This window comes from Notolabrus celidotus, chromosome 22 (genome assembly GCF_009762535.1).
Source record: "Notolabrus celidotus isolate fNotCel1 chromosome 22, fNotCel1.pri, whole genome shotgun sequence".
Lineage (NCBI taxonomy): Eukaryota > Metazoa > Chordata > Actinopteri > Labriformes > Labridae > Notolabrus > Notolabrus celidotus.
This window is the reverse complement of record NC_048293.1, coordinates 5545753-5557896: the sequence shown is the minus strand read 5'-3', so window position 1 is coordinate 5557896 and position 12144 is coordinate 5545753. Positions and strand designations below refer to the sequence as shown.

The window sequence follows — 12144 nt, the reverse complement described above, 5'->3', positions numbered from 1 at the left end:
AGCTGGGGTGACTACAAGTCTACATGTAAATTGGATGCAAATCTGAGTGTGTATAAGTGTGTGTCTGAATGTGTGCGGTAGGAATGAGGAAGTGCTAGTGACAACACATATCACTCTGCGCCACAGGGGACGCGACGGAGAGACAGAGTGTGTGTGTGTGAGTTTACGTGCAAAGACTGCGGCTGTGTGTTTGCAGAACGTGTGCGTGCATGTGAAACTCTGTGCAGCAGCAGTCTATATGTACGAGTGTGTGGGTGCTCCCTGCATAAGTCACTGCTTCCTCAAAGGCTGTGTGTGGGTGCGTGTGCGTCTCCAAGGAGATAGACTCTGTCCCATAGAATGAGGGTGTCTTCGACCATCAGCGCTCCTCACTGACATGAGGAGTTCCTCAAAGACACAGAGATGAAGAGAGAGGAGGAACAAAGAAGGAAAGGGAAGAGAAAAGTCTTTTGAAGGATAAACCATGGGATTAGATAAGGTGCTCCTTCTGGACCATTGAGCCAGTCAATGTGTGTGTGTTTGACAGTGAGTGTGTGTGTGTGGAGGAGAGCCCATTGCTCTGAGCACATTAGCTGCTTGGGGTGAACAAAGCCCCCTCACCTGCAGGCTTTATAAAATGGGCCGGAGAGCCAGAAGGGGGCTCTGTGTGTGTGTGTGTGTGTGTGTGTGTGTGTGTGTGTGTGTGTGTGTGTGTGTGTGTGTGTGTGTGTGTGTGTGTGTGTGTGTGTGTGTGTGTGTGTGTGTGTGTGTGCGTTGGCCAAAATGATGGGTTTTTATTTAGTAGAGAGCCAGTTGGGTGTGTGTGGGTCCCATATCTGGCTTCCACTGACTGTGTTTGTGTGTAAAAAGCGAGTAAATAGAACCAGAATAGCTGTTCATTGAATACAAGGTTAGGCAGCCTCCATTTTTCTATGTGATTGTGTGTAAGAGTTGTGACCTAAATCTAGCTTCCACTGCTGTGTATGTGTGTGTGTGTGTGTGTGTGTGTGTGTGTGTGTGTGCATCCATTCACATATGTGTGTGCTCCTCCTATATTCCTTCCTGCATGCAGCACAAATCCCTTTATGCGTGTCTGGAAGATTTTCAGATCCTGTTCTTGTGTGTCACTATTGGTGTGATAATATGTGTTGCGCTACATTGTTACTGTGCGACGCCACGTAGCTCATCACACCAGGAGAACGGACAACACTTCCTCGTGTGTGTTAGCGCCGCACCCCACCGTGACCAAAAGTGGCCGGAGCCGTTTGAATTGGATTATCTCATACATTTTCTATTATCCAGCAAGACCTTGAAAGAGATAGGGCCTGCTGAGAGCCAGAGCCCTTCACATAAAAGGTTGGGCCAATTTGTAATATGCCACCTCTCCAGAACAGGAACATTTGTTTAACTCACTTTATTTGTCGTGACTTATCAAGGTTAGTCTTGTTGAGATCAAGGTGCTTCCTAAATGATCTGGCGAATGCGTGGGCAGCGCGAGAGATTCACAGGTACACAGTAATTAAAAGATGCCAGTGCCAGTGGTAATTAGTGCTATTGGAAGTATGCAAGAGCACACAAGAATGAGGCAGGCAGCAAGCAAGTAGACTGTCATAATTAGCTGTATTAGCATAAGCATGAAACTCCTGAAAACTTCACATTTGCAGCCCACCCTGATAATGTTGTGAACGCTAACAGTGGATTTTTTATCCTCGTTTCGAGCCTTCCAGCCTCCTTGTAAAATTTCCCCCAAGAAGTCAGAGTGAGCTGATGTGTGAATGAAGCAGGAAATAATGGGGGAAATTTGTGAGCGAGCGTGCGGGGGCGATAACATTTTAGTCATGTGACAGGTGCAAACCCAGAAGAGCCACATGTGAAAGGACAAATAAGAACAACCCCAGTTAAAGGACCATCAGCAGTGGTGGACAGTAACAGAGTAAATTTACTTGAGTGCAGTACTTAATACTTCAGTATTTTTAAAAGCACGTACTTCAGTCACTTTAACTCAAGTAACTCAACTGCTTAGGGTGCGCTGGTTGATGGCAGCATCCTCACTCTGACATCTCTCCCTAAGTGCATGTCCACTGCATGTGTGTGCATTGTATGTATATACCAAAAACTGTGAGTGTAGCATGACTAAAAAATAACACAAGTGAAAAAATTGAATTTCCCCCTGGGGATTAATAAAGTAAGTTCTTCTTCTTAATAATTTGACTGAACAACTTTCCCATGTATTGGAGTAACATTTGACCTGTAGGATCTATACTCTGACTTAAGTAATGAAGACGTGTACTTTATCCACCACTGAAGATCAGAACAGTTACGATGCCTGCACAACCATCTACTTCCACGTAACATTGACGTAATGCAAAAGAGTTGCTGCGTACGCCATCATATCTGAAAGTCACCCCCTGCTTCTCAAAATGTCAGGGGTGCATATGTGAAAGAGGTTACCGAAACTAGTGATGTTTGATACCACCGATTTCCTTTCCAATCCGATACTGAGTAAAATTCCGGCTGGTATCGGCAATACCGATCCGATACCGATACTTTATGCAATTACGCCTAATGTGTCTGGTAAATCTAAAAAAAGTAGTGTATTTCTGAGGTTATTTATTTATTTACTTATTTTAAACTTTTAAGTATTTCGAGGTAGCTGCCTTATTTACAATATAGCCAAGCTAATACAACAGAAAAACAAACAGAGGACACAATCATACAAAGTATGTGAAAATTGTGTTTTAAACACTAAAAAAAAAAGAAAACATAAGTAAAACAATGAAACCATTATAATAAATTATTGTTTAATTATTAAGAACTAGAACTAGTAGTTCCCACCAAGCGCGTATCATTCAGACAAGATCTCAATGGTTTAGTTACTTTCCACTGTGTTCCTGTTAATGATATACATTTCCTCAAATGACTGAAGAATCAAAAGTATCGATATTTTGACAAACAATTTAAAGACATCATCAATATTGTGAATTTACACTAAATAACAAAATATAAGTTGACCTGCCAGAGGTCACAGACATATTTCAGCTTTCTGGGACAAGATTTTGAGTTACCTGCCTCTGAAACTCTGACCGGCAGTATGATGGGGAAGAAAAATGTATCCAAGTTCAGTGTGGAACAGCCTCTAAGTTAAAGGTCTATAGATTTTTCGGAGTTACAGGCACATACAAGACATGCTGCTGTGCATAATTTTTCAGTGCTCTAAGCCTAAAAATCCCAAACTATATATGAGTGTAGAAAAATGAGCAATTTTTGAATTATTGCGGCTAAGCCTTCTTACTCATGATGTCGATAACTTCATTAAAGGTAGTTATAAGTTTTAGGAAAAGGACAAATTCTCATTGTTTCTTGATCTCATACAGAACCATATGGAGACATGAAGCTCATGGAGATGTGCCTCTTCCCTGAGTGGCCAACACAGAATTTCTAGCCACTCCAGCCTTAGCATGTCTCCAATCTAACACTTTCATCTTTCAGCTCAACCCAGCCTTCAAACACATTCATCAAATCCTACTGAATACACTCACCTATCTGAATAAACTACCTTTTATATGGCACAAATGGCGTGGTCTTTGTTATTGAAGCATTCATTTTGAATCGTGTTTCTGGCCAATCGGCACATGTCCAGTATTCACTCTCCTGTTCTCAGTCTCCACCATTCCTGAGGGGAATATCTGGCTCTTGAGCTGCCAAATGCTGCACTGTGTTCGCCAGTTAGTCGATAACTTTTTCCCTCTGCAGTGTGGGCCTTGTCAGGTAGTGTACAGTCTGTTTTTGGAGCTTTTTTTTGTTTGGTGAAACTACAGTGGTTAGAGTGACGAGAGGGGGGGGGGGGGGGGGGGGGGGGAAATCAATGTTAGAGTTGAGGGCAGTTTGACTGAGGGATGTGATCTTTGCACACAACAGATGTAAAACTGGCATATTAAATAATCAAGTGATCATTCATTTTTTAGATATGGAAGTCATCCAGGCACTCCTTGTGCTCCATGCTCAGGAGAAATGTAGAAATAGTCTGAATTCAATAGTAGGCAGTATTATTTTTGGTTCTATTCCTGGACTGTTCTCGCATATTCTTTCACCTGTCACTTCTTGCAGTGTCCCACAGTCCCGTCTTTGAAAACAAAGAACGTTTCTGGCTGCGCGTACAAAACAGTGACTGATTATCAATCCCACAAATTCTACAAAGTCGGTACTTGTGACCTTGCAGAGAAAGTCCTTCTGAAGTTGTTTGATTCGGAGCAAACTTTTGATGAGCACGAGAGGAGACAACACATCCCGATAGCTCAATACAAGCTGTGTGCTTGATGTTGTGTGATCAATTAGGACACACAGCTGTTCATTTTAGCAGCTGTATGTGTCATTTTATAGCCTCAAAAATGTCTTCTGTAAGACATCAAGCAAAACTCAGCCTATGAGAGTTTATTCTGTAGGATGAACGGGAATGGGGTTTTAGGATCTCTTACACTAGAATAGAATTAGAGGAGTGGGATTTTTTACCTCTCCATGTATGAAAATCAAAATTAGAATTATACTTTATTTTGTTGGTTAATCTGCACAACATCTATTTACATTTTTGAGGATACTTTAAAATTCTTATGGAGTTGTGTTTGTATTTATTTATCTTTTTTTCAGCACAGCAGTTTTTAAGATGTGGGGATGAGGCAACGCTGCAACATTTAAATCAGTTATGCAACCAGCCGGATCAAATAGTAAAACTGGTTGCTAACAACCCAACTGCATTCCCTTAAAATACTTCCTTTGAACATAAAACTGAGAGTAAACAGTCCTTCATTGCAAAGAGACGTTGCACGCAGAACTAAGCTTGGATGGTTTGATGTAGAATTATGTAAGGCAAAAAGTACATTTTCAAACCTGAGGGTTGCTTTGTGACATCTGACATCAATCAATATGTTTCTTTTCATGCAGGGTAAATAGTCCTTAAAACACAGCCGTGTGAATGGCTTCAAACAAAAACGCAGGGCTTTATTAGCACAACTTTGTTTGTTTTGCCGTTAGCTAAAAGGCGTAGCGTAATTTGAAGTACACACAACCTGCCAGTAAACACAACTAGCTAACGTTGCTTTAAAACAACAGGCTGGGCTCCACTTTAACACACATATTATGAAACTTAAATAAATCAAATGTGGTCACAGTTCAGTCTTCTTGTTTCACCAAACAGCATTCCTTCAAAAATCTTTTTCAATAGATATCCATGATTCACGTGGATCACCAGAGTCCCATCTCTGAGAACATTTTCTTTTCACTGACACCACTGCACTCTTGCTTTTGTAGAATTCAGAGTTCTTGTCACTTTCTTATATGGAGTTATCTTACATTGCTGCACTGGCGCTGGATGCTAGGTCCTCCGAAACTTCAATCTGGTGAATAATTTACACTCACCGTCATTTCCTCATCCTAGTAAGTTTGTTTACCAGCCTGGTCTTCTGACTGCTTGTATTTTCAGCCCTGCTGGACTTCTTTTAGCAATTTCACAGCATTCACAGATCACAGCAAGCAACTTGGTGAATACAATCTTACTGTTATTATGGACAAAACATGGTAAATAAAACCCTAAGCAGCAGTAAAACCAGCATCAGCCTATTGATTTCACACGAGCCGGGATGATTTCAGTGTCTGTTTCTGGGTTCATTTTTGCCAGCGGGACGGTTTCTCCACAAACTTATCCTAATCCTCCAAGTTTAGGAAGAGAATCAGCTTTAGATTAAAGTCGAGGAATGAATGTTGTCAGTGACAGGTCCTCACAAGTGCAGCAGGATTGAGTTGTGTGTGTGAGCGTGTGTGTGTGTGTGTGTGCGGGTGTGCGTGTGGGTGTGTGTGTTTGTGTGCGGGTGTGTGTGTGTGTGCGTGTGTGTGTGTGTGTGTGTGGAGAAAAAAGGCACAGCATGAGCAATGACAGTGCCAGGGTCTAACAGGGGGAACCAACCTCGCCAGGGCTCCAGAGCCTAGATTCATTGCTTTAGCAGCAATGCATTTTTGATGTGCCCCCTTTCTGCTTCAAGTTCTCTGTACGACCCTGACGGAATAACAGCGCCCCCAGCATCCGTCTGTATAGCTTAAATTTATCCTGTGACGTTGGCAAATGTGTAGGTGTTTGTGTTTGTGTGTGTGTGTGGTGGGAAGGAAGGAGCGCAGAGAGACGAGAAGAAAGACAGAAAGAGAGAGGGAGACAGCGAGAAAGGGAGAAAATGTTCCCCCCTGCCTGTTAAATATTTGAGAAGCCTTCTGTGGAAAAGTGATGCAGTCAGAGACGGGCCTGTTCGCTGTATGTGTGTGTGCGTGTGTGTGTGTGTGTGTGTGTGTGTGTGTGTGTGTGTGTCTGTGTGTCTGTGTGTTTGGTTGATGCAGAGAGAGAGAGAGAGAGAGAGAGAGAGAGAGGGAGAGAGAGAGAGAGAGAGACAGGGCCGTTAGTTTGGACTAATTCAGCCGTGAGCAAGCGAGAGGGAGCACTTTCACTGTTTATTTATCTACCTGGGAGAGGGAGAGAGAGAGAGAGGGAGAGGAGAAAGAAGAGGGGAGTAGGGAGAGGAAGGGGTGAGAGAGGGGGAGAGGAGAAGAGAGAGAGAAGCTGGCCAGGTTGTCACAAACCATTAAACAGACGGGCCCACTGTGCTCTGCCCCATGTCAATGAGAGGCCTGGCTAAAGACAAGTGTGTGTGTGTGTGTGTGTGTGTGTGTGTGTGTGTGTGTGTGTGTGTGTGTGTGTGTGTGTGTGTGTGTGTGTCTAAGTCGTCCTTTGTTTGTTTATTTATGGATCTAGTTTTTGCACAATTGCTTGTAATTGACAGAGTAATAATGCGCGCTTGTGTTTCCTGGCATGAGGGACTGAAATTAGCCAAGAGAAAAGGTAATGGCTTTTGGTAGGTGTGTGTGTGTGTGTGTATGTGTGTGTGTGTGTTAGTGTGTGTGGGAGAGAGAGCGAGACAGAGAGAGTAAATCTCTAGACGCTGATGAGAAGAGGAGGCAGGATGCCCTCATTGTCTGAGACAAAAGGAGCTCCCTGTGCCACAAAATATCCAGTGGGGTTGCACATGCACACACACACCTTCACTTAGGTCTCTGTGTGTCTGAAAGTGAGTGTGTGTGTGTGTGTGTGTGTGTTTGTGTGTCTGTCTGTCAGTCTTTCTTTTTCATGTAAAAGACACCAGTGTTGCAGCGAGATCATCCCAGACACTTCTGATTTCTGAGGCTAGTGGATCAAAAAAAGATTGATGTGAGACAGCATGTGGCAAAAAAATGTGCAAGAGTGTGTTTCTCTCATGCTGCCAGTGTTTATTGTTATTATGAGATCCATACTGTTCAGGTGGGCAGATAAACAATGTTCAAACACACACACACACACACACACCCACACACACACACACACACATATTCAAGGCCGTAATCGGTGTTAACTCACTTGGGGTTGGAGCTGTTCCAGTAGACAGCGTGTCTGTCAAATATGATCTTCTCCTCCGCCCACACTGACACCCAGGACAGGATGGTCAGCAGCACCACCTCCATCACACACCTCTGCCCGAGCTGGCACAACATCATAGACATCCAGGAGGGAATCTCTCTCTCTATCTCTCTCTCTCTCTTGGAGTGTTCAGTTCTTCACTTCGTTGCTGCTGCTGCTGCTGCTGCTGCTGCTGAAGAAATCCTCTCTAGATCATTAATGTCCGTCTGCGCGTCTTTGGACAAATCGGGTCGGCGGTTCACGGATCGTTAACTGGCTTAATGCGAGCTCTGATAACCCCGAGGCTGTTTCAAGTCATACTGAATAACTCTAATTTACTTTCAAACTCCCGTCAGTCGCTGCAGGGTCAGAGGGGGGGTTCACATGTTATTTCAAAATCGAGTCGTCGGCGGAATGCTGCAAGTGCGACTCCTCTGCAAGGGTCCGAAACTTTTCTCCCATTACGCGCAGGGAGATAGATGCGCCACCGAGATAAGATCCCCTCTGTCTTCAAGAAATTAAAAATGGAGAAAATGTTAAAAAAAATTACAATCCAGAATCAGCCGAGGTTTGTCAATCTGTTCGTGATTTCGTTGCACATCAGCAGACGCGAGAAAGCAGTAAAATCGGCCGTCATATTTGTTTACCCAGATTTGTGTTCAGCCTGGCGCACGCTTTGTTCCGCTCCTCTCGCACCGCAAAATCTCTCCACAGCCCCAAAACGGCTCCACATCACCTTTTCTTTTAACGCAGTTCAGAGAAATACATCCCAGACAGACGAGCGCGCTCCTTTCCGCGTAATTTCAGTCCAAACTTATCAGACAAAAACATGCGCGAGACGGGAGCATCCTCCTCCTCCTCACTCACACTGTAGCCTAACCACGAGCTCTCACAGCATCTCAACTTGGTGCTCTCTCTGCTGTCTCTGGCTCTAATCCAATGTGACTCCAGCCGCGGTGCGCCCTCGCTCTCCGTGCGTCACGCTGGTGTCAGCGCAGCCGGGGGAGCCGCTGAGCAGCACAGCTTTCATCCGAACAAGCTCCCGTGCAGCTATCACCTGCCTATGGCGGCAACGACACTCACCGGTACCCTGATTTGGTCTCAGGAACCCCCCCACCAGAATACACCACCCCTCCCCTCTCTCTCTCTCTATCTCGCGCTCGCTGTTTCAGTGCGGGCGGGGTTTGCAGCCGTGCCGTGCCGCGCTGCCTCTGGGGACGCGGGGCTGGCTGACTCACTAGGTCCCGGTGATACACAGCTGAGGATGTATGGAGGAAAGCTTCCTTCTCCAATTTAGAAAGTTAGATGCCCCCTTTGGTGCGACTTGATCTCCACGCAAACATAAGAACTGTGATTCTGTATTGTGCTTTCCCGGCGAGAACCAGAATAAATTGTCTTTAGGACTGTTTAGTAAAACCATCCGTATGCCCATGGGCGCTTTATGAGCGCCGCATCTGGACATGCCAAGCGCCCATAAAGTTCACGAGCTTGTTTGAAAGCTGCGGCCTGATGGATGGCCTCAGAGAGAGGGTGAGAGAGGGCGTCTGATGGATCGCTGGAACAGTGGAGTCATTTTCCATCAGTGTCCATTAGGCCCAAAGGGCACGCGTAGGCAGCACCGAGTCTAAAACCTGTGAGCCATAAACCTCTGGGTAGCTCTAGTCTGACAGAGCACTGCCACCCCTGCTAACTCTGTCCTGAGTGTGAGTGTGCAGACTCTTCTGCAAAAACACATCCATCTTCCCATCTGTGGTGTTCAGCCCTGATAGACACTGTAACTATACTGTCTTCAACCCTGCTTCCTCAACTTCTGCAATGAGGTGAAATCCTCTTATAATATGAAGGGGATACATTCAAGTCAATCATTTGCAACAAGCTCATTAGCATCTTTTAAACAGCTTCACAGTCTTGGCAGAAACACAATCAATCCACACACACAGGTTTTCTGCAGTGCACGATGTTCCACCACAGACAGCTCTCCTAAATCAACCTGACTGACTTGTCCCGATCCTAACAGGCCCCGTTATCATTTTAAACTGAACATTTCTGCTGCGCCATCTTTCACTTCATATTGTGCCTCTCAGTTGGATCCTTTATGCAAAGTGTCCTAGTTTTTTGCTTTGCCCTGCTCTGCCTGCAAAGTAATGCCTATAATTTGGGCTGCGTGAATTCAGGCAGGGAGGGAGAGAACCCATGCACCCCCATAACCCAAATACAGCTGCATGTTGTCCGCCTCTGTGGATGAATTATTCAACATCTGTCTGAGGCGTGCATATGTAAACAGGTGGATAGTCTCTGCTGGATGGCTTTTTCTTTTTTCTTTTAAAAGAAGAGCTACTGTAGACCAAAGGTGCATCCTTTTCTTCCGCTTCAATCTTCTCCTCGTCTGCTGTGTCACCCTGAAAGTGAGTCAAAATCTCATGTAAACTGTGCAGGCTGGTGTATTCACATGTGAAGGCCACATAAAGGATCCAAGGTCCAAACGAATGGGGCTTAAAGAGTTAGTGTATGGACACACGCCTCTTTAAAAGAGCGTTCAATGCGGTACTTAAACGCTGGTTGTGTCTGTGATTGCTCAGCACTTTAAATCTGCTCATTAGAGACATCAATTATAGATGTATGGATTATCCTACAGCCATGGATTGTCAAAACAAAAATCAAATGACTGCATATCTTCAAGCTGCTGACTAACAAAGCAGCCTCTCACATTCAGTGAAATTTCAACTCCAAAACATCAAAACGTCCAACATTTCTCTCAGGCTTATGTGAAGATTGAACATGTCACAAAGTATACACAAGACCGTCGTTTGAACCATGTGACCTCCGGGTTTGTGTTTGTGTGTGTGGCCTTGGCGCTCGTAAGTATTTGCTTGATTAGAGGCCGCAGCGCTAATGTAAATAAATGTTACCAGATGTGAAAGGATCACAACCCCACATGGTTTCATTTAGTCGCCTTGCACAAAGAGCTGGATGAAGCCAAGATCATCCCCAGGGCCTGGATTCAGCAAATAAACGTAGAGAGGAGATGGAGTATGGGGACATGCATGACATACTGAAATAGTTAGGGAACAGTTGGAGTGACGTTTTGGATGTTGTAACAGAGCTGAGTGTAAACAGAATGGCTTTTCTTTGGTGTCAAGTAACTTTTACATCAGGGAGAATGGAGGTCTGCTCTTGCTGGACTATTTCTTCTAGCTAGATGTCTTCCCTTTAAAACGTCTCAGTAGATTAATATTTTTCGTGCGAGTGACTTCTAAATTTGATAACCCAAAAAACATCACAAATCTATGTTTGGATCGTTTTACTTCGAGTTATCCTTCCAGCCAATTATGCAATCTCTTTGCATTTCAGTGTATCCCACAGAGGGTTCTGTGTAGACTGCTCCCTGCTCTAAATTACTCTTGGTGCAGAGCGAAGACACTAAAGAAGCTGCAAGTAAACAAGAGTCTGAGGTATCAAAGCAGCATCAAAGCCTCAAGTTGCTGCCATTGAGTTTCCCTGACTTGTAGAGATACACTGAAGATGTTTAAAAAGGGATGCCTGAAGATATCTTTCAAAGGTGACTGTTTCTAAAACCTGAAGGGAAGCATTCAAATAAAGTCTCTGCTTTTAGAATCCTGCAGCACATTGTTATCCAGCAAGTGGGATGCAGGTATCTGTCATTTCTACGACCTTCAAGCAAGCATGCTTTTGCCAGGAAACAGAAGAGAAACAAGCGCCTTTCCTGTGGAATTCACACAGAGCTGGAACACACTACATTCAAGACCACACTCCAAAAAACTGCCTGGTTTATACCACAGAAACTCTCATCTACAGATACAGACAGCTGTGGACTCGTCCTCCTTTTCTGTCATTTGTCCCTCTCTGAAAAGGGAGAGAAGATCCGAGGTTAATCCTCTCTGCAGCTCTGTAAGGAAGTCGAAGAAAGAAGAAAAAAAAAGGTATAATGCCAGAAAGCCCAAGGAGGCACTTGAGATTAAGCCACTAACTATTGACATTGTGTGAGTGGCAGGTAAAGTCACCTCTGTTCAATGGGTTTTGATTGTCAGCAGAGAGCAAGACCTCCCCCTAGTGGTTCAAGAGCTGTACAGATAGTTTGTCATTGAGGTTTGTTTCTCACTTCCCTGAGGAGAGATGCCAGATATGCCCCGATAGACATGCTTGTGTTTTATCTTCATTATTCATCATATGCAATACAGCCACTCGGTTTCCACAGCAACTTGTCTCATCTCCTCAGACGGACCTGCTAAACCGAAAAGGTCAAAGCAGATCACAGGAGGATGGAGGATTATTCAGAATCATTGAGAACAGCAAGTATCCGGCGCTGCATATCAAATTAACTCTCAACCCTGCCATCGTCATGGCAGCTGTTTTTATCAAGGGGATTGAGCAGAGCTCAGATGAGCAGTCAGTCAAGTTTCAGATGGGATAAGTACAGAGTGGGAAATACAGTGAAAGGTTTAAAATAAAAACCCACCAGTAGTAAACAGGATGGGGAGAAAGTGGAAAATGTTATCCGTTACAGAGCAGCAGTTTCACAGCAGAGAGGAAGAAACAGAAACCAAATGAGGCCAGATGAAAGAAGAAACAAACTAAAGATTTATTGAAGGCAGCAGAAGTAAAGAGACAAGAACAGAACGGCAAAGGGGGGGGGGGGGGGGGGGGGGGGGGGAGTGGGGCACATACAGAGACACTGG

General features: G+C 44.5%; 1 protein-coding gene across 1 annotated transcript in view; it reads right to left on the bottom strand.

The window, feature by feature from the left end:
• The window catches only part of efna2a (ephrin-A2a), a 111236-nt gene extending 102771 nt beyond the window's left edge, over positions 1 to 8465 (bottom strand). Inside the window, exon 1 of the mRNA XM_034675376.1 lies at positions 7409 to 8465. Within this exon, the coding sequence (XP_034531267.1) occupies positions 7409 to 7551 (143 nt within the window). The 5' untranslated portion in view covers positions 7552 to 8465. The remainder of the gene's footprint in view (positions 1 to 7408) is intronic.
• Positions 8466 to 12144: the final 3679 nt, after the last annotated feature.